Source organism: Grammomys surdaster, unplaced genomic scaffold (genome assembly GCF_004785775.1).
Source record: "Grammomys surdaster isolate TR1022 unplaced genomic scaffold, NIH_TR_1.0 125276, whole genome shotgun sequence".
Lineage (NCBI taxonomy): Eukaryota > Metazoa > Chordata > Mammalia > Rodentia > Muridae > Grammomys > Grammomys surdaster.
In genome coordinates, this window is record NW_021620156.1 from 197,452 (window position 1) to 224,797 (window position 27,346).

The following is a 27,346-nucleotide window of genomic DNA, read 5'->3' on the forward strand; positions in this document are numbered from 1 at the left end:
CTGACTCCTGAGTCATCCTAGAGGAGCCACTGCACTCAGAGCAGCCGAGGAGCCACTGTACTCAGAGCAGCTGACACTGAGTTGATCTGCTCCTGTCCTGTAGAGATACTGACTCCTGAGTCATCCTAGAGGAGCCACTGCACTCAGAGCAGCAGAGGAGCCACTGCAATCAGAGCAGCAGACACCAAGATTAGAATCATAAGACTACAGAGACATCTGGACTGTGAGGAGCTCTGCAACAAGCAGGATAGCTGGAAATACAGACACCAGTCTTACACAGTGAGGGCAGGCAACACTAGAGTTAACCAGATGGCGAAGGGCAAGCACAAGAACATAAGCAACAGAAACCAAAGTTTCTTGGCATCATCAGTTCCCAGTTCTCCCAATATAGCAAGCCCTGAACACCCCATCACACCTGAAAAGCAGGATTCAGAATTAAAATCACTTCTCATGATGATGATAGAGGATTATAAGAAGGAATTAAGTAACTCCCTTAAAGAAATACAGGAGAGTACAAGTAAACAGATAGAAGCCCTTAAAGAGGAATCACAGAAAACCCTTAAGGAAATGCAAGAAAACACAAAGAAGGAATTAAACAAAAACATTCAGGATCTGAAAATGGAAATAGAAACAATAAAGAAAGCTCAAAGGGAGACAACCATGGAAATAGAAAACTTAAGAAAGAGGACAGGAGTCATAGACGCAAGCATCACCAACCGAATACAAGAGATAGAAGAGAGAATCTCAAATGCAGAAGATACGGTAGAAAATATTGACACAGTTGTCAAAGAAAATGCAAAATGCAAAAAACTCCTAACTCAAAACATCCAGGAAATCCAGGACACAATGAGAAGACCAAACCTAAGGATAATAGGTATAGATGAGAATGAAGAGTCCCAACTTAAAGGGACAGTAAAAATTTTCAACAAAATTATTGAGGAGAACTTCCCTAACCTAAAGAACAAGATGCCCATAAACATACAAGAAGCCTACAGAACACCAAATAGAATAGACCAGAAAAGAAATACCTCCCGTCACATAATAATCAAAACATCAGATGCACAAAACAAAGAAAAAATACTAAAAGCAGTAAGGGAAAAAGGTCAAGAAACATACAAAGGCAGACCTATAAGAATTACACCAGACTTCTCACCAGAGACTATAAAAGCCAGAAGAGCCTGGACAGACATCATACAGACCCTAAGAGAACACAATTGCCAGCCCAGATTACTATACCCAGCAATACACTCAATCACTATAGATGGTGAAACCAAGATATTCCATGACAAAACCAAATTTGCACAATATCTTCCCACAAACCCAGCACTTCAAAGGATAATGGATGGAAAACGCCAACACAAGGAGGGAAACTACAACCTAGAAAAAGCAAGGAAGTAATCTTCCAACAACCCCAAAAGAAGATAACTATACAAACATAACTTTACCTCTAATAGCAAAAATAACAGGAAGCCACAATCATTTTTCCTTAATATCTCTTAACATCAATGGTCTCAATTCCCTAATAAAAAGACGCAGACTATCAGACTGGATACACAAACAAGACCCAGAATTTTGCTGCATACAAGAAACGCACCTCAGTGACAAAGATGGACACTACCTCAGAATAAAAGGGTGGAAAACAATTTTCCAAGCCAATGGTCCCAAGGAACAAGCTGGAGTAGCCATTCTAATATCAAATAAAATCGACTTTCATCCAAAATTAATCAAAAAAGATAAACAAGGACACTTCATACTCATCAAAGGAAAAATCTACCAAGGTGAACTCTCAATTCTGAACATCTATGCTCCAAATGCAAGGGCACCTACATACATAAAAGAAACTTTACTAAAGCTCAAAACATACATTACACCTCATACAATAATAGTGGGGGATTTCAACACCCCACTCTCAGCAATGGACAGATCATGGAAACAGAAACTAAACCGAGACACTTTGACATTAACAGAAGTTATGAACCAAATGGACTTAACAGATATCTATAAAACATTTCATCCTAAAACAAAAGAATATACCTTTTTCTCAGCACCTCATGGTACCTTCTCCAAAATAGACCATATAATTGGTCACAAAGCAGGCCTCTACAGATACAAAAAGATTGAAATAATCCCTTGCATCTTATCAGATAACCACGGAATAAGACTGGTCTTTAATAATGACAAAACCAATGGAAAACCCACATGCACATGGAAACTGAACAACTCTCTACTCAATGATGACTTGGTCAAGGAAGAAATAAAGAAAGAAATTAAAGACTTTTTAGAATCCAATGAAAATGAGGACACATCATGTCAAAACTTGTGGGACTCCATGAAGGCAGTGCTAAGAGGAAAACTCATAGCTCTAAGTGCCTACAAAAAGAAACTGGAAATAGCACACACTAACAAGTTGACTGCACAACTAAAAGCTCTAGAACAAAAGGAAGCAAATACACCCAGGAGGAGTAGAAGGCAGGAAACAACCAAACTCTGGGCTGAAATCAACCAAATAAAAACAGAAAGAAAAATACAAAATATCAATAAAACCAAGAGTTGGTTCTTTGAGAAAATCAATAATATAGATAAACCGTTAGCCAGATTAACCAGAGGGCACAGAGACAGTATCCAAATTAATAAAATCAGAACTGAAAAGGGAGACATAACAACAGAAACTGAAGAAATTCAAAAAATCATCAGATCCTACTACAACGGCCTATACTCAACAAAACTGGAAAACCTGGAAGAAATGGAAAATTTCTTAGACAGATACAAGGTCCCAAAGTTAAACCAGGAGCAGATAAACCATCTAAATAGTCCCATAACCCCTAGGGAAATAGCAGCAGTCATTAAAAGTCTCCCCACTAAAAAAAGCCCAGGACCAGATGGTTTTAGGGCTGAATTTTATCAGACCTTCAAGGAAGACCTAATACCAATTCTCTTCAAACTATTCCACAAAATAGAAACAGAAGGAACACTACCCAATTCGTTCTATGAAGCTACAATTACACTCATACCCAAACCCCACAAAGACCCGACAAAGAAAGAGAACTTCAGACCAATCTCCCTTATGAACATCAATGCAAAAATACTCAATAAAATTCTAGCAAACCGAATCCAAGAACACATCCAAACAATCATCCATCATGATCAAGTAGGTTTTATCCCAGGAATGCAGGGATGGTTCAATATTCGGAAATCCATCAATATAATCCACTATATAAACAAACTCAAAGAAAAAAAACTACATGATCATCTCACTAGATCCTGAGAAAGCATTTGACAAAATTCAACATCCCTTCATGATAAAAGTCTTGGAAAGATCAGGAATTCAAGGCCCATACCTAAACATAGTAAAAGCAATTTACAGCAAACCAGTAGCCAACATCAAGCTAAATGGAGAGAAACTTGAAGCAATCCCACTAAGATCAGGGACTAGACAAGGCTGCCCACTCTCCGCCTACCTATTCAATATAGTACTGGAAGTCCTAGCCAGAGCAATTAGACAAAAAAAAAAGAAGTCAAAGGGATACAAATAGGAAAGGAAGAAGTCAAAACATCGCTATTTGCAGATGATATGATAGTATACTTAAGTGACCCCCAAACTTCCACCAGAGAACTCCTAAACCTGATAAACAACTTCAGCAAAGTGGCTGGTTATAAAATCAACTCAAACAAATCAGTAGCCTTCCTCTACATGAAAGATAAATAGATTGAAAAAGAAATTAGGGAAATGACACCCTTCACAATAGTTGCAAATAATGTGAAATACCATGGTGTGAATCTAACCAAGCAAGTGAAAGACCTGTACGACAAGAACTTCAAGTCCCTAAAGAAAGAAATCGAAGAAGATCTCAGAAGATGGAAAGATCTCTCATGCTCATGGATTAGCAGGATTAATATAATAAAAATGCCCATCTTGCCAAAAGCAATCTACAGATTCAATGCAATCCCCATTAAAATCCCAACTCAATTCTTCACAGAGTTAGAAAAGGAAATTCTCAAATTCATATGGAATAACAAAAATCCCAGGATAGCGAAAACTATTCTCAACAATAAAAGAACTTCTGGAGGAATCACCATCCCTGACCTCAAGCTGTACTACAGAGCAATAGTGATAAAAACTACGTGGTATTGGTACAGAGACAGGCAGGAAGATCAATGGAATAGAATTGAAGACCCGGAAATGAACACACACTCCTATGGTCACTTGATCTTTGACAAAGGAGCTAAAACTGTCCAGTGGAAAAAGGACAGCATTTTCAACAAATGGAGCTGGTTCAACTGGAGGACAACATGTAGAAGAATGCAAATTGATCCATTCTTATCCCCTTGTACAAAGCTCAAGTCTAAGTGGATAAAGGACCTCCACATAAACCAGATACACTGAAACTAATCGAAGAGAAGGTGGGGAAAAGCCTCGAATACCTGGGCACAGGGGAAAAGTTCCTGAACAGAACTCCAATGGCATATGCTCTAAGATCAAGAATTGACAAATGGGACTTCATAAAATTGCAAAGTTTCTGTAAGGCAAAGGACACTGTCAATAGGACAAAACGACAGCCAACAAATTGGGAAAAGATCTTTACCAATCCTACATCTAATGGAGGGCTAATATCCAATATATACAAAGAACTCAAGAAAGTAGACACCAGACAACCAAATTACCCTATTAAAAAATGGGGTATAGAGCTTAACAAAGAATTTTCAATGGAAGAAATTCGAATGGCCGAGAAGCACCTAAAGAAATGTTCAGTGTCCTTAGTCATCAGGGAAATGCAAATCAAAACAACTCTGAGATTCTATCTCACACCAGTCAGAATGGCTAAGATTAAGAACTCAGGTGATAGTAGATGCTGGCGAGGGTGTGGAGAAAGAGGAACACTCCTCCATTGTTGGTGGGACTGCAAGATGGTGCAACCACTTTGGAAATCAGTGTGGCGGTTCCTTAGAAAATTGGACATAGCATTACCTGAGGATCCAGCTATACCACTCCTAGGCATATACCCAGAAGATGCTCGAGCATATAACAAGGAAATATGCTCAACTATGTTCATAGCAGCCTTATTTATAATAGCCAGGAGCTGGAAAGAACCCAGATGTCCTTCAACTGAGGAATGGATTCAAAAAATGTGGTATATTTACACAATGGAGTATTACTCAGCTATTAAAAACAATGAATTCGAGAGGTTCCTAGGTAAATGGATGGAACTAGAAATTATCATCCTGAGTGAAGTAAGCCAATCACAAAAGAACACACATGGTATTCACTCACTGATTATTGGATATTAGCCTAGAACCTTGAAATGCCCAAGATGCAACTCACAGGCCACATGAAGCTCATAAAAAAGGAAGACCAAGTGGGGGTGATTCAGTTCTTCTTAGAAGGAGCAACAAAATACTCAAGGGAGCAAACATGGAGACAAAGTGAGGGACAGAAACTGAAGGAGGGGCCATTTGAAGACCTTTCCACCTGAGTATCCACCCCATATGCAGTCACCAAAGGTACATGCTGATGTGGAAGTCAGGAAGTACATGCCGATAAGGGCCTGATATGGATGTCTCCTCAGAGGCCTCCAAGAGTCTGACATATTCAGAGGCAGCTGCTCACAACTAGCCATTGAACTGATCATGAGGTTCTCAATGGAGGAGTTAGAGTGAGGACTGAAGGAGCTGAAAGGGTTTATGGCACCATGAGGAGAGCAACAATACCAACCAGCCACAGCTCCCAGGGTCCTAACCACCAGCCTGGGAGCACTTATGGAGGGATCCAGGGCTTCAGCTGAATATGTAAGAGTAGAGGGCCCTGCCGGGCACAGGTGGAAGATGAGATCCTTGACCTCATGAAGGCTGGACGCCCCAGGGGGTGGGAATTTTGAGGGTGGGGAAGTGGGAGTGGGGGGGTAGGTGGGGGTTACATCCACAGAGAAGAAGGATGAGGGGTAAGGGGATGGGGGGTTCCCTTGTGGGTGGGGGATGGGGTAAGGGGATAACATATGAAATGTAAATAAAATATCCAATAAAAAAAATAATGGAAAAAAAAGAAAAAAAGAATTACTGAAGTTTCAAAAACTTTGTCTAAGTTGGAGGTCTTGGTGATGAGGAAAACAGAAGACATGGCATTGAAGGTGATCATGAAACTATATACACTAGCCTTGTTTTACTCTAGCTACTGAGATTTTTAAAATACTTGCATGTAATTAAAAGTGTATAAAAGCAAAAAGGAGGAGGGGGAAAAGAATAGGGGATTTCTATGGAAAAGAAATCAGGAAAGGGGATGACATCTGAAATGTAAATAATTAAAATACCTAATAAGAAACTACAAATAGAAGATAAACTGCATGCAGATATGAATTGGGTGTTAAGTGGATAGAGCTATTGTTGCATAGACAAAATCTCTTTAAAGCAGTAAAATGACATCCAAAATCATGCCTTATAGCTCAAAGGAAATTTCAAACATAGCAATATAGTCTACAACTATAAATAACTTGTATGACAAATGTTGTGTAGACATTCTTTTAAATCAATTAGCAACCTAGTAAATGTCTTTATAATGCATTCATAGACACCAGGCTGTCTTCAGCCTGTCTTTTGTGCATGAAAATATTTATGTACTCTGCCAACTAAAGTCCAGCATAGTCCATAGCCCCATGTCAGTATTATCATAAAAAAATATGTCAAAATTTTACATAATATAAGCACTAGTTGGAAAGGAAAATATGAACACATTTCAAATGTTGACTATGTAATTTGCATATAAGCACCATCATCAGTTTCTCATCTATTCAATAGACAACTGTAAATTAAACAGAAACCTTCAGATTACAGAACTTCTCACTCTGTAGAATGCAGCTACAATCACAGTAATTAGTTGAGAGTGCATCTTTCAACAGGAATAAGCATCTCTATAGAGAATCAAATTTTCTTCAGTTGAATGAAAAGCTTTTAAATGAATGGGAATTGGGACATGAAAAACTTCTATCAAGTTGGTTGGAGGAGAATACAGCCAACAGCTTCCACTCTAAGCAATCAAATCATATACAGTTCATCAATTCAAATTCTTTGCTTTACCAGGATACACTACTTTTATCACACTGAAATTGACGGTAAATCTTCATAAACTCTTACTCAATGTTTTTGTATCATTAAAATATTGCTCCTTCTTGTTATAATGTAATTAAAATGTAAGATAAAAATTCAATATGGACTTCATGATTCCATGATAATATCAAGTAGTTTGTCTTATTTAAAATAATTCATAATTGAAATTCAGCTATGAGAGTACTAATTCTGTTATATATTTAGTCTTTTTTTGATTGATATAAAACTACATTCTCTGTGTCTTAAAATTTTTCTCTGCCTCTCTATCTGTCTGTCTCTCTCACTTCACACACACACACACACACACACATACACACATACACACCATACACACACACACCCATGCCTCTCTATCTCTCTCTATCTTTGCCTATCTCTCTCTCTTTACATATATGTATGTGTATACAAATACATACATGAGTATCTATATGTATATATATACATATATATGTATATATACATATATATATACATATATATGTATATATATATATATATCAAACATGTATATACATGTTTTTCACATCTATAACATTAACTGATATTCTAGATATAGTCCTAAAAGCAATAATACTGAAAAGTGGGAATAATTGCATAGTATTGTCTCATAAGAGCAAACTGTTCATCAGTTTATGCAGTAATATCAGAAGTAGATCATTAATCCTAGAGTTGTAAGCAAAGTGTCTGACATTTGTAATCTTCTCACACATATTTTCTGTGTTTGAAAAGAGAATAAAAGGCACACTTTCCAGATCCTAGCAAAAAGTTTATTCTCACATTTCAAATAGTGCCAACAATTTATTTATTTTATTTAAAGATCCAATCTATAGTATCCATATAAAGCAATATAAAATAGAAAAAGACATCTTCCTAATAATACTGACAATATCAATAACAATAAATAATTGTTCATTGCATTTTGATGAATATTAGCCATGGTTTTTTTTTTTTTTTGGTTTTTTGAGACAAGGTTTTTCTGTATATCCTTGGCTGTCCTAGAACTCACTCTGTAGACCAGGCTGGCCTCGAACTCAGAAATCCACCTGTCTCTGCCTCCCAAGTGCTGGGATTAAAGGCATGCACCACCACTGCCCAACTTAGCCATGTATTTTCTAAGTAAAATTTTCAAAACTATTTAAGGTGTTGTGTGATTATTCTGTCTTAGTTAATATTATGTTGTTGTGAACAGACAGCATGAAGCATAGCTTCTAAATATTATTTAATTGGTGTTTTGCTTGTAGTTTTAGAATGTTAGTCCATTTATATCAAGCAGGAAGCATAGACACAACTAAGCAATGATGACACTGGAACACTAGATAAGTCTTGATTTGAAGACAGGAGGTAGAGATGAGAGAGATAGACCAGATTGAAATGAAGGATGATTAAAACCTGAAAGCTTGCCCTGAGTGGCACATCTCCCAATAAAGCATCACAACCCCTAATCATTCATAAAGAGTTCACTTACAAAACAAAGGCTTCTGTGAAATCTTATTCAAGAGAAGGGAGGAAACTAGCAACAACTACAGTGTGCAGATAACTATATGAAAAAAAAAGTGTTTTTTGAACTGATTGGGCAGTTGAGCCTATCAATTTCTATCACAGGAGGCAATGGTTTGATATCTGAATATTCAAGCATAGATAGGCATGAAGACACACCCTGTGAAAATCAGATGTTTGCAGTTAATAGCTACTTGGAAAAGAGTGAATAATTTTTCAGTGTGCATCACCTGAGATAGTAGACAACCCTCAAGTGAGATACACATACACTACAGTAGATGAGTAACACAGACTGTATTAGACAGATTAATTTACACAGATTTATGTAGTTAGGGAAGAAGGAAAAAATCTGGGAGAAATGGGAGGAGTGAACCTGACCAAAACACATTGTTCCAAATTATCAAACAAGTAAAAATATTTTTTAAAAATGAGCAGGGAATAATCACTATGAAGTAAAAATAGGTATGATCCTTTTATATGACTTTTAAAATTATTGAAATACATCTTAATGATGGAATATTTAGTACTTTATTAATACATGTTCACAATGAAATAGTGCAGTGAAATGAAACCTACTCTGAAGTACATGAAAAAATATTTTTTTCTGCCATAGTCTATATTGTCAGTAGATCAAAGCTGTAAATCAAGCATTATTTTTAATGGCTATGGTAGATCATTTCAAGGTGATGGTGACAAATTTTGTCATATATGTTTCAAAACAAAATGCAAAAAGATTTATATCTAACTTCTATTCAGATCATTTTCATTTGTAAGTATATCATGGAAGCCTGTGGAGAGATGGGAAAGTTTTCTTTAAAATGTACATTTACCTGTATCATTAGAAATCTCATTGTCTGAACAAGGAGTACAATTGTAGCAGCAGACAGCCTTGCCTTCCAGAGGTACTTTCCTGAATCCAGGTCTACAACTCACACTGCACATAGACTGAGGGATCTGGGAAGAATGAAAAAAAAAATGTTCCCTAATACTAAGGGCTTAATGAATGATATTAATAAATAGAATTTTGAATATTAGCCAAAAATTTCCAAGTTTGTGTCCCTGAGAAAGCAAATGTACTTAAGATTCTTTTGAGAATTATCACAAGTTTAGTGAATTTATAACCGTATTGAATTGAAGGTCAAATTTGAGAAAGGTAGCTAATTGGGAACATGATATAGAAGGCCGTGTGTCTTTCCAAACATAGAATATGCCTGTTCTTTTTGACTACTGGTTTCAGCATCTTTATATTCACCATGGCTGTGAATATTGACAGTCAATTGGAAAGGATTAAGAATGATCATGAGATCAAATATATGTGTATTTCTAGAAATGAATATGTAAATAAACTTAGATAAGTTGAAAGGGCCTCTTAAATTCTTAGTCTCACTGTTTATTGGCTTATGTTTCTTTAAAAAAAATGTATAGGAGATAGAAGAAGGCTACAATATTCATTGTAGTCTGTCTTCAGAGGATATTATATCATTAGCAGCCCCATAGAGTTAGAATTCTTGCATTTAGAAATAAAATGCACTGAATCCTCAAACTGTTTCATAAGCTGTCTCAGGTACATATTAATTTGTAGGAGACAGATAAGTCAATACCTTACACATGTACACACCATAAAGTTTTCCTTTTCCAGAGTCTTACAAGGCAAAGCATAATTGATCATAGATCCATAGATTGATGATGGAACTCCTGCTTATATACAGAGTTACAGTTACAGTTACAGTTAAGGGACACTAACTGAGTTATTCCATGGTATTTTGAATGAAATGTTATACATTGGCTAAATAATTTGAGTTTTATAGCTGGCCCAATTTGGGAAGTCATTGAAACTTTAGGAGATTCAGACTTGCTGGAGGAATTATGTTACTTTATGTGAGAGTTGCTACATTATAATCATTTCCTCAGGCCCAGGTTTCCCATTTTGTTAAGTAAAAATATGTGTGGGGAGAAGCATTATGTTTCTGGTACTAGTGCCTTATTCTATGACTACCCCTTGTTGTCATGCTCTATTCATGGTGGACTTTCTTACATCTGATACCATAAGCAAAAATACTGTGTCTTAAAAAAAAAAACACTTTTGGTTTGGTGTTTGATCACACATTAGGAATAACATTTATATTGTTTTATAATATTAATTACAACTGAGAGAGTTTCTAATACACATTGATACATGAGTCATTTTGAGGATGGTAATTTTTTTCTGTGAAGTGTCTGTAACGTGTGACAAGTGAAGACTTATAGCACTAATACAAGTGAATATTGGGGAATTAATTTAACACTGAACACTTCCATTAATCTGAATCAGTGAAGTTGAAAGCCCAGTATACTAGTAGTAGTTCTTTTTTTATTTTGTAATGATAACAGAAGAGTAAAGGGACTTCATACAGTCAAATAACATTATATTGGAAATTTTTATTATTAACATAAACTAAATGATTCATTTATTACATAACTCACCCCTGAAAATCCTTCTGGCCATTGTACCATCTGCTCAGATAAGGACAACTGTTGGCTCTCAGGAGCATTTGAAGAAAATGATCCTATTTTCACCTTTAGGCCAAGACCCTTTGGTAAATTCCAAATGTTAAGAATGTCATAATCTGCATTTAATTTCTGTCTCTTATATAAACTTGTGTTATCTCTCACTTCAACGTCCTTCAAGAATCTGTTAAGCTGAAAGAAATTCATGAAATTATATTGAACTGTGTCCATCCTATGTTTTGGAAGGTATCTTAGAGATCTCAGTTACTGATATGATATATCAATATTAATGCAGCTTCCAGTGATGTGAAGTAAATGAGAGCTTGAGTGTGTGGGATATGATTCTGCTTCTGAATGACCACTCAACTTCAAAAGAAATCTTTGACTCAAAGTCATGTAATAAATCGATGTCCTCTGATTCATACAAGTCTTAACTTTTTGAAACCTAGCAAGCGCATAATTATTTGCAGAATAAATGAGGGTGCTGATGCATAAATGGTAATTAAAAGGCATTACATAGGTATAAAACTACTGCATCATTTTATGTAATTGTAAAGTTTTAAAATTCTTTTTAAGTAATATAAAGAAACTGTGTTGACTTTCTTATTACAACTATTAATATTACAATCCATTTTTTGTCACAATCACTTGAAATTGACTTGATGTTGAGGTAAGTTTAGAAACACAAAATTTATGTAATTCTGGACAACATAAAAAAATTATAAATTTAGTGTCATTGAAAAATCTCATGTCAGAGTGCTAGCAATACAAATACTATAGAAAGAATATTACCTGCCAGGGGAAGAATATGATACTCTCCCCATATTCATATGGTTGCTTTTGTACTTGCTGAAGACTTATCTCATGGAGACTGTGAGCCACAGCATAAATGGCCTTGTATATTATGTTGCTCTCTTCACTAATGGCCATGTCAAATATGTGACTAGGTAATAGATCCAAAGAAGCATTGGCTTGACAGTTGTACAAAAGGTGGCAATCAATATCAGAAAATGAACACTTGAAGAACAAATGCCACAACTTAGGAAGATAAATATCTTCTGGGTATTTGTAAGGATTAACTGTTTGAATGAAACTGGTAAACTCAAAACTTTTTCTATAATAATGAGAAAAAATTAAGCTCCCATGGAATGAGTCTAACAAGAAATAATCAGCATAGTCAGTTACATGAGGTTCAATGTTCATGACCCAGATTTTCCATGTCAATAAACTTTGCCCAATATTTCTCATTAGGCCTTCTAGAGAATCAATATCACCATAAATAATTATAACATTTGTGTCATCCATATTTTCCCAGAATTTGTTAAAATATGAAGTCCAGATGACTGGGATCATTTTCACAAAAGCTATGCAGACTCTTTTCCTCTCCATCTCATCTCTAAAATCTGATAGAATTTTATTTCCTCTGTGGTCATCTGGGAGGATGAGACCAACCCAAGACCACCTAAAATGAACAATCAAAGATACAATGCCAAGTGAAAGAGATGTGTCCTTGGGAGCCATCTGGTAGAGAGAAGAATACTGACTTCGATCACTCAAGAGAGAATCATAAGGTCCAAAAGAAAGCTAAACCAAGTTGGAAAGAAGAATTTTACCATCAAACACAATTTTATTCCTGAAGCAAAAGACAACATCAGGAACAAAGATAGTTTTGTCCCAATTTTAAAGAAAAATTGTACTTACAGCAGTTTACAGAAATACTTGCCAAGCCTATTAGCTTCAAGAACCATCCTGGATTAATGTACCTCCCCATCCTTTCTCTTGCAAGCAAGAGGAATATGAATTGGTCACTATTTGCTTGTGTACTTGCTTTGATATTGAATAATTCAGTTATCTCACTTTTACCTTTAGAGATAATCATTATAGCAATAAAGGAGGACCAATTTCTGGTTCCCATATTCCACATTTTCTTACCTGTGGAAATTTAAAGAGTTGAAGCAACATTCCCGTTTGGGCAGATGTTGCCCATGATGTTCCTGTAAGTGCAGCAGTAAAATGCTTCTTTTCACAGTTATAATTAGGTATAATATATCCCTGTCCATGAGCTGTGAGCCAAATACAGATATTCATTAGAATGTCTTTCTCAGTGAATCTTACATTGTAGAAATCAAATCCAAGCGATATGTTTGGTAAAAGATGAGGGTTCTCATTGATCTCCTCAATGGCAAATACAAGAGACAAAATATATTGATAGTTCTTAAAATTATACCTGTGTAAATTGCATAAAATAAGAAGAAAACCATATAGATCACATATGTTGCATATACAGTGCAGTAAATTTCATAGTTCATCTTTGTTTCTATAAAATATGCAATTTAATACCTTCACCATGAATATAGATGTAAATAGATTGGGTAAATTGGTTAGGATTATGAAAATTCAGTATTACCATTCATTAAATATAGTCCCTCAAATCATATTTTATTTATCCTTTATTGATAGATGATATAAATTTTCTGTCTATGAATTGGCACTCACTTCATTCTAGAATATAAGATCTGCTTGTATCTGGATGTTAGCTTTTCTAGGAGTTCAATTATGGTAACCAACTAGTATATCATCAAATCATTAAACAAATTAGATTTTAGAAACAATATAATTAAATTATATTCTATGATTAATTCATTCAATAAGTCATAGCCTGGAAATTGCTACTAGATAATATACTGGCACAGAACTTACAGACATGTGCATGTGCTTCCGAACTGATGAGATTAGAAAGAATGTACCACAATGGTTGCTATACTGTTTGTTTTTCTGTATATCTATGTGTGTACCATTGTGTGCATGATCACCTCTTTGTATCTACTGTTATATGGAGGTCAATAAGTATGAGTGCAAGACAAGACAAGAGTTAGTCCTAGCAATACTACTTATTTAGAAATAGGTTTTTTTACTTTATTTATTGATGCCTTTAATTCATTTAGTGATCAACTGCTGGTTCTTTTGATTCAACAAGACAAAGTCTATGATTTTACTGGATGGTAATATGTATAGCAGGCAAGTCTTGAAGTCATACATAACCACCCGCCTCTCTCTGTTAAGTACTATAAAGAAAGGCTTGCATCAATACATCTAGCTGCAGGATTTTTTTATTTTTCTGTACAGATTAAACTTCTAGAGATTCTCCTGTTTCTTTCTCTTGCCCTCCATAGCATTACTGAATCACATCCACTTGTACTTGGAATGTTCTACTCTTTGTACCATATCTTGTTTAACTGTATATTAATAACTTGTGGAAAAAAATGCCTTTTCTGAAGTACTTCATTACAGTGCCAAAGTGCACTGTTCAGAGAGAATGCTTCATTAAAATTCCATTGTGTAATTTTTCTTACCTCTTTAATTTTTAATTAAAATTACACAGACATATCTGATATACTCTTGGCATTATGAGCTTTCATGAGTGACAGGGAAAGATTCCATAACATCTTGCTTCTATCTTTGACTATAATGCCAGAATTACTTTGCTGAAACTGCTGGTTTCTACTGCTTGCTAGGTAAGAACTTAGCTCTAGAGCAAAGGAAATATTTTAAGAATTCTGACTCTTAGAATTTGTAAACAACAAGTTCTAAGAATATTGCCTATGAATAAATCTCAAGGAAACAATGATTTTTTCAATGCAACAAGGGAATATCACGATATAATATAATACGATATGATCTCACGATAAATATGACAACACAAAATAACTTGCCAATGTTCAAGTTTACCTCAATTCTAGAATGAAAAATGGCAGTAGGTACATAATACAATCCTTATCTGGGAGGGTACTATCTTTTCTTAGGATTTTGTTGTTGTGAGGCAACACAGTGAATACCACTCCTCTCATAAATCAAAACACTTAAATAGGGCTAGCTTATAGTTTCATAGATTTTTGTCTCTTATCATCATAGTGGGAATAATGGCAGTATACAGTCAGGAATGGTTTTCAAAATGAGAACATTCTACATCTTAATCCATAGGCACCAAAAGTGGAATCTGATATACTCTGGCAAGACTTGAGCTTCTTAACCTCTAAGCCTGCCCCCACAGTGACACATTTAGACTACTAACTCTATACATACTACACAAAGGCCACAAATTATAATACTGACACTCATCATGTGCAAAACTTTTAAACAGAATAGTCTATGGGGCCATTCCTATAGAAAACAGTCCATTTCATTCGTAAGCACGCATATGCTTGTAGCCATGCATGTTACAAAATGAAAATAGTCCTACTTCAAAAACTCCCATAGTCTAAATCATCCTCATATTTGTTTAAAGTCTAATGTTCAAAATCTCTTCTGAAATTCATGCATCTGTAGTCCCCTGTAAAATCCAAATAAAAAAGCAGATCACATATTTACAACATATAATGGCACAGAATATACATTACCATTTTAAGCTTGAGCAAAGGGAGCACAGTAAGAAAATACTGGAACAAAGCAAGGTGATAAACATGCTGAGCAAAGTCCATGATATTCATCTCCATGTCAGAGATCAAAATGTTCTTCAGGTCTTCAATTCCTTGCATCATTGTTGACTATTAAATACTTTTGATTTGGAGTTTTTCCATTCACTCTTAAGAGTTCTACTTGGCAGATATTCTATGGATCTAGCATTTTCAACATCATGGGGTCTCCTGGGCAATGGAGTCTTGTCCTTTACAGCTTCACATAATGGTTCTTCTAGGCAGCCATGCACAGACATATCTGATATACTCTTGGCATTATGAGCTTTCATGAGTGACAGAGAAAGATTCCATAACATCTTGCTTCTATCCTTGCCAGAATTACTTTGCTGAAATTACTGTTTTCTGCTGCTTGCTAGGCTAGGTCTGGAAGATAGCCTCTTCATAAACCTAAATCGTCACCAGAATTCTTGTTGGTTTCCTTTACTGTCTAAGTAGGGTGTCCCAGCTGGAAATAAAGGTATGAACTACCACACCCAATTCTGAGTTTTACATTAATTTCATTTATCTTTTTTCCTTAGAATTTAGTTACAAATGTATTTACCATGCTAATCAAAGAACTGAAGATTCATTTTAGATAAGTTATACTTAGTTTTCTTTCAAATTTATCTCCATAAGCCATTTTATTTCCAAATATTTTTATTACTTTTAAATTTTTTACAGTCTAGTCATTACCCCCTTCCAGTCTGCAATTCCACAGTTCCACATCCCATTCCACCTCCCCCTGTCCCCAACAGGATGTCCACATCCACAACACCTCAGCCCCCACTCCCAGCTGGCCTCTCCATTTCCTGAGGCTTCAAGTCTTTCAAGGATAAAGCACATCTTCTCTCACTGAGGCCAGACCAAGCAGTCTGCTGCTGTGTATGTGTTTGGGGCCTCATACTAGCTAGTATATGCTATGTAGTTGGTGGTTCAGTCTTTGAGAGATCTCAGGGGTCTGGTTAGTTGAGACTAATGGTGTTCCTATGGGGTCACCCTCCTTCTCATATTCTTCTAGCCTTTCCATGTTTCATCCATAGGGTTCCCAAACTTTAGTCCATTGGTTTGGTGTAATCATCAGCTTCAGTCTCGGTCAGCTGATTGTTGGGCTTCTTAGATACAGCCATGCTAGGTCCCTGTCTGCAAGCATACCATAACATCAATAATAGTATTAGGCCTTGAAGCTTCCCTGTGAAACGGATCACAAGATAGTCCAGTCACTGAATCTCCTCTCCCTCAATCTTTTCTCAATATTTGTCCCTGAAGTTGTTTAAACAGAAACAATTCTGAGTCAGTGCTTTTTAACTGTAGAATGGCAACACCATCCATCCACTTGAAGCCCTCTCTTTCTACTGGAGGTGGATTCTACAAGTTTCCTCTCCTTTAGGCATTTTATCTAAGGTCTTTCCCTGCGAGCCCAAGAGTTTTAATCTCCCAGTTCTCTGCTAAATTCTAGAGGGTCCTCGGACCTCTCACTCCCTGAGGTTGCATATTTCGATTCTTTCTGCTGAACCTAAGGGTTCCTCTCCTGTTTCCTCCACTCCAATACTTGGGCATGTTCCTTTTTCCCCTTCCCTTCCCTTTCCCACCTAGATCCATTTTTTGTCTACCTCCTGTGATTGCTCTTTCTATCTGCCAAGTGGTATTGAAGCATCCTTACTTGGTCACTTCAGCTTCTTAACCAACCTTCTTGAGATCTATGAATTTTATCCTATATATTTTGTAAGTTTTTGGATAATACCCACTTATTAGTGAGTGCTTACCATGCCATCCTTTTGTCTCTGAGTTACCTCACTCAGGATGATGTTTTCTTCTTTCATCTGTTTGCCTGCACAACTCATGATATCCTTATTCTTATTAGCTGAGTAGTATTCCATTATTTAAATGGACTACATTTTCTGTATCTATTCTTCCATTGTGGAAAATCTGGGTTAATTTCCACTTTGGGCTATCACAGATAAGGCTGCTATGAACATACTGGAGATTGTGACCCTGTGGTATGGTGGAGCATCTTTTGGGTATATGCCCATGAGTAGTATAGCTGGTTCTTCAGGTAGATTTCTTTCCAATTTTCTGAGGAACCTCCCGAATGATTTTCATTGTGCTTCTATCAGTTTGCAATCCCACCAGCAATGGAGGAATGTTCCTGTTTCTCCACATCCTAGCCAAAATGTCACCTAAATTTTTGATTTAGCAGTTTTGGTTGATTTGCAATTCCATGATCACTAAGGACTTTGACCATCTCTTTAAAGTGCTTCTCAGCCATTTAAGATACATCTGTGTTGAATTCTTGGTTTAGCTCTATAAATCATTTTTTTACTGGGTTGTTTGATTTTTTTTGGAGGTTAGCTTTTGAATTCACTATAGATTTTGGATATTAATCCTCTATCAGACATGGGGTTAGTAAAGATTTTTCTGTAGTTTGCTCATTTCTCCTATTGACTATATCCTTTGCCTTACAGAATCTTTTCAGTTTCATGAGATCTCATTTATCAATTATTAATCTTATAACATGAGACATTGGCATTCTATTTAGGAAATTTTTTCTGGCATATCTATTTTCATTTTTCAACATAAAGATTGTCAGTTAAACCAGCATCATTTATTGAAGAAGCTTTATTTTTACAGTGTATATTTTTAGCTTCTTTATCAAGTGTCCATATTGTGTGTGACTTTATTTCTGGGTCTTCAATTCTATTCCATTTATCAACCTGTCTCTCTCTGTACAAATATTATCTGGTTTTTATCACTATTGCTTTGCCTTAGAGCTTGAGGTCAGAAATCATGATTCCTCCACAAGTTTTTTTATTGTTAAGAATTGTTTCATTATCCTGGGTTGTTTTTCCATATGAAATTGAGAATTGCTCTTTCTGTGTCTTTGAAGAATTCTCTTGGAATTTTGATGAGGATTTCATCATACCAGTAGATTAAATTTAGTAGAATGGCAAATTTACTATGTTAATCCTACAAGTCCATGAGCATGGGAAATCTCTCGATTTTCTGACATCCTTTTAAATTTCTTTCTTGAGAGACTTGAAGTTCTTGTCATACATACCATTCACTTGTTTGATTATAGTTACCCCAAAATATTTTATATTATTTGTGACTATTTTTTTTTCTTTTGGTTTTTCTTGACAGGGTTTCTCTGTGGAGCCCTGGCTGTCCTGGAACTCACTCTGTAGACCAGGCTGGCCTCGAACTCAGAAATCCACCTGCCTCTGCCTTCCAAGTGCTGGGATTAAAGGTGTGCACCACCACTGCCTGGCTATTTGTGACTATTGTAAAGAGTATTGTTTCCCCTATTTTCTTTCCCAGCCTGTTTGTCATTTGTATAAAAGGTTACTAATTTTTTGAATTAATCTTATATTCAGCAATTTTGCAGAAGTTATTTATCAGCTGATCTCTGATAGAATTGTTGGTGTTGCTTATGTACGCTATCTTATCATCTGCAAATAGTGATAACTTGACTTGTTTGCCAATTTGTATTCCCTTGATCTCCTTTTGTTGTCTCATTACTCTAGCTAGAACATTGAGTAATATATTGAATTAATAAGCAGAGAGTCTGCAGTCTTGTTTTGTTCCTGATTTTAGTGAGATTGCTTCAAGTATCTCTCTATTTAATTTGATATTGGCTATTGTTTTGCTGTATGTTGCTTTTATAATGTTTACATATGGGAATAGACTTCCTGATCTCTCCAATAATTTTAACATTAAAGGGTGTTGAATTTTCTCAAATGCTTCTTCAGTATCTAATGAGATTATCATTTGATTTTGTTTCTTTGAGTTTGTTTATATAGTAGATTACATTAATGGATTTTCTTATATCGAACCAAGCTTGTATCCATGTCACAAAGCCTAGTTCATCATGCTGAATGATGTTTTCGATGTGTTCTTGGATTTGGTTTGCTAGAATTTTATTGAGTATTTTTCTTTCTATTTTCATAAGGAAAATTGGTCTGATGTCTTACTCTGATACCTAAACCACATTAATTGCTTTTCAAAAGTTGGAAGCCTTGTTCATTCTCTACCTTTTCTGTTAATTAATACAGGTAATTAATTAATTAATTTTGTGTGCTGTGGGACATATACATGCCATGGTATGCATTATGAAGTCATAACAACTAGGAGATAATGTTCTGTTCTTTCACCATGTGAGTCTGGGAGATCAAACTCAGACCATCAAACTTAGTGGCAAATACTTTACCTGCCTAGCAATCTTCTTATCTTTATTTCTTACTGTTTCTTCTTCTTTTTCCCCTCATTTTCATTGTCCTTATTATTTTTTGTATTTGATATTTTATTTCTTTACATTTCAGTTGTTATCCCCTTTCCCCATCCCCCCATTAATCCCCTATCCCATCCCTCCTCCTCCTTTTTAGCTTTTATACCATCTAAATTACATGCAAGTATTAAGGTCAGTTCTAGGTTGAGGAACTAGCAAGGAAGACACCCAGTTTGAACTGGCTTTCACATATACCTGAGGCACACATGCAAACATAAACATGCACAAGCACGCATATGCCACCTACATACATATACAGGTATACACGCACACACACCACATGTGCACACACTCATGCACACACACACACATACACACACACACACACACACACACACACACACACATCCAACTGTTATTCTCAGTTAGCATCACTGCAACATTACTTAAATTGCTAGTGTTAAGCTGTCCTTCCTATGCATCATAGAGCTGACTCTCCCTGCATTTCACTTTGCAGGTATAGAGGAACATGAGATAAAGACTAGGACCCAACTTCTCTAGGCAGAGATATTAAACCAGGAATACCCCATTCTTGGTCTTTCCAAAGGTATTATGTCAGCCAATCATAGTTCTAAGTAAATAAAATAAAAAAATATTTTTGCATGACACTTTGCTAAAATACATACATGCTATAGACTTGTGTCCTTAACAAGTGCATATAACAGCAAGGCACAATCATGAAGCAAGTAGAGAGCTTTTTATCTTCTACACTTTCAACATGTGGTTCAAGTCTACACCAGAACAAATCTTACTATCCTCCCAAGAATTGCAAAATCCAGTCAAAGGGCATTGCAAAGTCATGGTAGAACTCAAACTGCAACCCAATAAGAGCTTTTGTGTCTTTCTTTCAGAAAAAAATATTGTATATTTTATCTGTTGAAATTATCATATAGTAAATCATATTGATTTGTGCTAAAAAAAAAAAAAGTTGGAATCCTACTTGAACTGAATCTTTGTCTGAGGTCTCCAATCCCTATATTCCATTTAGCATTAAAGTTTCCTTTAATCAATACAAACAGAGGACTCAACTCCATTTCAATTCTTAATCTGATTTCTCCATAATATTTATATTTTTAAAATTTTTCTTCCTCGGCTATCACCTTTTCATTACAAATATTCTTAACAGAGAACACTAATAACCACTCAGCAGAATCAATATTAAGCTGTGCTGAGACTTTGTCTGCCAAAGGATTTAACAACTATCTCTTCACTTTAGATTCAGGCTGACTTTTGGACTAGGCCAAGGGGCCAAAAAATATATATGTAACAGTATTTAGGCAACATGCTAATATTTGTCTGCTTTAAAAGCTCGTGAGTCAAGAATTCAAAATTCAAGTCAGGCTCATCAACACTTTTTCTATGTTATGCAGGTGCTAAAGCATTTCATTGCTTTCCTAAACCAAAGTCTATAAGTCAATATTGCCCCAAACAAAAAGAATTGCCTATCATAGAAATAACCCAATCTCCAATTTCAACTTTTGTGTTACTGTGTTTAAATGATGTGAAGAGACACTAAGACCATGGCAACTCATAGAAAAGGAAAACATTAACAGTTTCAGAGTTTTGTTTGTTTGTTTGTTTGGTTTTGTTTTTCTTCCATTTCATCTTTGTCAGAAGCATGGCAAAATCCAGAAATGTGGTATTAGACAAGGATATGATAGCTCTACATTTTCATTATCATGCAGCAGAAGTGAAGACATATGCTATACTTGTGTGTCTTCAACCTTTAACCCCTTCACAAACAATGAAACACTTCCTTTAAGGCCACATCTACTTGAACAAGATAACCCATTCTAAATGTGCCAATCGGTTTGGGCTAATCAATCCAACACATGAGTATATGAGGCCATTCTACTCAAAGTACAACAGTATTGAAATTTGATAACTTCTGGAAGAAGTGTCAGGTTTCTTTAGTATTTTGATCTGTGCTAGTAAACTCATATTCTGTGTTACCCCTATGCTCTAGAGTACCTTTACAACACAAAATGGGATTGATTGAAGAGAAAATGTTAAAATTAAAGATGAGTGTATAGAGGAATAAAGTCAGGAAAGGTAAATATAGTACTAGGTACAGGCTTTGAAGAATATGATCAATATATTGATTACCTGATAAATATATTATGGTTAAAATTTTCAAGGAAACAATATGCAGTGGTGAGAAGTGATTCAGCAATCAAGAGAATTCTTTGTCTATTGAATCCAAGTTTGGTTCCCAGAAATCATTTTAGGTATCTTGCAACCATCCAAAACTCTAAATCTAGAGGATCCAATATCAGTTCTGGACACATTAAGTACCAGCATTAAAGTATTATACTTTTAAACACACATAGTCCCATACAAATGCAAACACACACACATAAATAAAAAGAAATATAATCTGAATAATATTAATATGAAAAGAAACAATAGATGAATGACCTGACAGCTGAAGTATATAAACATTGCTTATGCTATCTACTTTGAAACATATTTTACATTTACTAAAATGGCATTTTTTTTTACTGAAGGTTTGTGTTTAGAAATTATGTTAATTGGCATTTAACAATTTTATAAATAATTATTATATACCAAAAAAATATTATGAACAAATTTAGTAAATAAAATTTTTGAAAATAATTAGACAGGTAGAAATAAATAAAATAATATTGTTCACTGGAAAAGAATTGATGAATAATTTCTAATCTACAAATGTTATACTTTCAAATAAATCAATCAATAAATTTAAAAACACATGTTAATTTTGATATTTCCAAAAATTTAAGTAATTAAGTTAAAAGCACTATAATGCATTTCATACTAAAGACAACAGAGGCGCTCATAATCTCTGATCACAGAGCTATAATATGGAAGCACATCTTATGATTTTGAAAATGACATCTATTTTCATTATCTCTTCCCTTTATATTATAATATAATGGCAGCATTTCCCTTTTCCATTTGCTCTATACAAAACCTTAGTAACATACTGACTCTTTCTTAATTCACAGATTATTCTTTTAGTAATGCCCAGGACTTGATAGCACACTCATATATGCAAGCACACACACACACACACAAGCACACACACACACACAAGCACACACACACACACACACACACACACACACACACACTGACCACCACTACAACACAGAAACAACACTGCAAGAACAAAAACCTATAGGTAACTAAGGAATGCTGTAAAATAGTCTGCACAAACTGCAATATTCTTCTATAAGAAAGAATACACCAATTGATTATCCCCTACCAAATGTCCGGCTCTAAAATAAATATGTACAATTAAAATTATACAGAATGAAAAAGTCTTTAACTACTAAGCACAATTTCAGTAGAGTTAATCTAAAAATCAATACAGAAGTCATGCTTTCAGCTTGAGCATTTGCCTAGTAAAAAATGAAGGTGAGAATGATAAAAGCTATGGAGTATGTGTAAGCAGGGTATGAGCTCATACACAGGATGGACAAGCTGCCTTATGATGGGAAACTTAGCCTTAATAAAAATAGATAAACTTTCAGCATCATAAAGAGATGTGAAAGAAAACAGTTCACTCTCAGAAACACTGAGAGGGAATTGCAAGTTTGATATTGAAAAGTACAAGGTATTTTAATGAAAAGATTAAAAATATGGGCCAATAAAATGGCTTACCTAGTACAAGATTGTAAGACTGGTTCAGATTACCTAAGTGTAACCTCAGCACACTCATTGTGAGATGAGAAAATTGGGAATGTCAGCTGCATCAAAAGTATATCTCTAAATGTGAAATGGCTGTACCATTAATATGACTATGAAATAAGTACTTTTTTATTAAAATTATTCTACATTAATAATGTGTATTCTATACAACAAATACTTACTTGGTACTCATTCAATTATGATAACCTAGAAAAGATCCACTTAGAAATTATGAACATAAAAAGGATAATGTTTCTGAATATAATGACAGCCCAATTATTCTCATGAAAGTTTAGTAATAATAAGGAATTCATTTAAGCTCACAACGTGTATAAAGAATTAAAAAATCAATACAGAAAAAATCATACCTCTGTAATGTGTAAAAAATTCCAAACAGGTAAATAAAGGATTAACTTAGAAGGAAAAAAAGATGGTTTTCAGCTTTGGTATATTTGCCTTTCTCATCAGTTCAATATCAAAATATATTACACTTAGTAAATGAATTAAACGAAATAATGTTACCAATTCTTTATGCTAAAAGTTACTGCATTTCTTTCATGAACTTATATATTTCTGAATCAATGACAACTTAAATATTTTTGACAGGAAATGATCCTCTTATTTTTAATGAACAAGCTAGTCACTAGATAATCACCTAAGTGCAAGAATAGCCTTTGAAGCAAAGGGCTTAATGCTGTACAATATAGAGAAGCATATATCAATGTACATTGGTGCCTGAATTGTGAGAGTAATTTCCAGAGGAAATGTGGGATTTTAAGTAGTGTTAATGATGATGAAAGAGAAGAGGTTCCACCCACTATCTAAAGTAACAAGTTTGTTTCACATATGAGAAAATTTTGTCATGCTATTTGAGAGAGAATATGATTCCCTAAAAAGGAAATTATACCTACCATGAAATATTTTATCTAAATTGCAAATTCTGATTAGCCATATTTGTTACATGCTAACTTTTCAAAATAAATTTGTAAAGGTAGGAAAATATTCAATATGCTTTTATATCTAAAAATTTTTCTCCTCTTTTTTCTTCATGTAATGACTAATAACTCACTGACATTTTACCCAATACATATTATCATCAACTGACCATATTTCACCTTCACACCTCTATACTTTGTTCACTTTCTACTCCTTAACTCCCAATACATTTCCTTATATGTTCAGAGGGGAATTTGCAAGTGTTATTGTTCTGTTTTAGGGTCTTACTTACTGGATCAGTACAGACATAAGAAGACTTTAATGGGATAGAAAGGTCTTATTTGGGTAAAGAAATCTGATAACGTTTAACAAGAAACATGCAAATCTCTCTCTCTAATTCAATAAGACCTGTTTGTTACCATTTATTAATCTGGAATATGTAAAACAAGTTAAGAAATTGTCAAATGACAACTACTTTATATCAATTGTCTTGGTAAACACATTCATAAAAATGTGAATAAATACTGCAAACAGATGTCCTAAATAGGTAAATGCAGGAAAGCTCTCTGAGAATAAAAAATATTGGCTAACAAACACCTAAAGGAAAAGATGAGATAGATGAAATATCTGTAGAACATAGACATATTCACAAATTCTACTTGTGACAATCTAAGTTTGGATTCAGCTGCATGTCACAAAAGACAGCTTCTTCACTCAAGCATCACAACAAATACACGGGACTTAATCCATACAGTGATTTCAGTTCCTATCTCAAGAGCACATCAGGACATCATAAATGCTATGACCAACACGGTTAGGCTTAGAGTAAGTCAATCTTGAAACAATAATATGAAAACTGTTCAGACATTATGTCATAACAGGAATGTCAAACACGAAGTTACAGCTATCACTCAAATGAGGGACCTAAAATGAATAAAGTCATTTCCCCTGAGAGAGAAAAGCAAATCAAAATGAAAACAAAAATTGAAGAATAGATTTTAGAATCTTTAAAAATGTTAACATATATAGATTTAACTATAGATAGATATGTATGTATGCATATGTATAGAGATAATAGATACATTTAAATGACTACACACATTAATTAATAAGAATTTTGAAATCTGAAAAATGAATAAATGCACTTACTGTACATAATTGTCGATATAATAGTATGGTAGAAATGAATGCGGGACTTTCTTTGTAGTGTAATAAGTATGAATAGGAAAAAAAGCACCAATCACCACATCTCCTTCATGGTGAAAATGTTCTCTCGTTATGTAATAGCATGTACTGATATTGGTTGTGATAATGGAAGGGGAAAATTTGGGAATATTCAAGACCCAGGTGATAAAAATCAAGGAGAACATCCTATTGTTACATGGGTCTACATGCTGCAGATCATTCTTTGTCCAGTACATATATGTTCAGTTTCTGTTTTTTTTTGACATTGTGTCTTGAACTTTGTTGATGGTTGACCTTGTGACATTAATTATTTAATTTCAAAACAATTTCTTCCCTTAGGCTCAGCAGCTGAGAACCTCTATTTAGGTGAAAATAAGTTGGAAAATATGTTTGTTTATAATCTTCCATAGTCAACGGCTATGACTTCAGCAAAGACTGCAAGGAGCAAAAGATTAGGGTTGAACTCCTCTTGGGAAAAATTTACTGAAAATACGAACCAAGAATATTTTCAGGTGAAAACAACTTAGGATGGTTTCCCACAGGTTCTCTCAGAGGAGGCCAACTAAGTGAGAATACAAAGGGCCGAAAAGAAATCATTAAAGGTATTACCATTATATAGTAATTATTGCAGGGATTTTGAGTGATTCAAATTTAGAGTTTAACAGTAAAGGCACATAGATGTCTGTAAGATATAACGTTGCTGGCATTTTTACCTGTACAGTCTCCTATCTACCCTTTTAGGCCAAAATCTTTTCCCACTGAGTCCCTATCATGTGGCTCTCTATGTACAATTTCCTTGCCCTGTTGCTGTCCTTCAGTTTTTGTGCATCTCTTTTCAGTAACCCTGTAATTCTACCCTCTTCCTGCCTACCCAGCCATAGATATACCTGTCAGATCTTTATTTGTCAAAAGCCATACTGCACTGTTTACTCATAATAAACTAATCAGCAACAGGACTCTGCCATGTAGTGTTCCCTTTTTTGCCAGATTGAAGGCTATGTGACACTTCCCACTGAAGTGTACCTTTAAAAATGATAATTCAGAGAATCATCATTTTTGGGAAGCTGAGAAAGTTACGAATATTTACATAGAAAAAAAGCAGAAATTGTGAGTTGTAGAAATGACAATACCTTATATCCTGCCAGCACTTGGCACTGCAAAACAGTAATAAACAACTGTGAATACAGAGACACATCTTCACAGCAAGTTGATACTGTATGTGGGGACATAAGTTATCCCAATGTCTCCACCCTTTAGCCCAGTAAATGGTGTTATCTCTTATGTCAGTAAGCTATATACACAAAAATCAAATATGAGAACTATCAGGGTAAGTATTATATTTACAATGTCCAGTTCTTCTGTATTTCAAAACTTTGAACAAAAGTAGATATACTCTTAGACAAACTAAAAGGCACAGAGAAAGTACCCAAATTAACAAAAATCAGAAGTGAAAGGAGAGACATAGCAACAGAAATAGAGGAAATTGAAACAAATAATCAGAAAAATTCTAAAAAGCCTGTATATGACAGAACCGGGAAATCTAGATTAAATGGATAATTTTCTAGACAGATACTACATACCAAAATTAAATCAAGATCAAGTAAGTGGTCCCCAAACCCCCAACAAAATAGAAACAGTCATTGTAAACTTTCCAACCAAAAATACCCAGGGCCAGATGGATTTAGTGCAGAATTACATAAGAGTTTGAAATAAATCCTAAAACCAATACTCTTCAAAG

At 34.9% G+C, this 27,346-nt stretch overlaps 1 protein-coding gene across 1 annotated transcript in view; it reads right to left on the reverse strand.

The window, feature by feature from the left end:
• Positions 1-25,793, reverse strand: part of LOC114637335 (vomeronasal type-2 receptor 116-like) — a 29,909-nt gene extending 4,116 nt beyond the window's left edge. The window contains exons 1-5 of the mRNA XM_028785568.1: positions 25,573-25,793; positions 13,012-13,306; positions 11,872-12,663; positions 11,056-11,271; positions 9,423-9,546 (exon numbers count right to left, since the gene is read on the reverse strand). Of these exons, the coding sequence (XP_028641401.1) occupies positions 9,423-9,546; positions 11,056-11,271; positions 11,872-12,663; positions 13,012-13,306; positions 25,573-25,793 (1,648 nt within the window). The remainder of the gene's footprint in view (positions 1-9,422; positions 9,547-11,055; positions 11,272-11,871; positions 12,664-13,011; positions 13,307-25,572) is intronic.
• Positions 25,794-27,346: the final 1,553 nt, after the last annotated feature.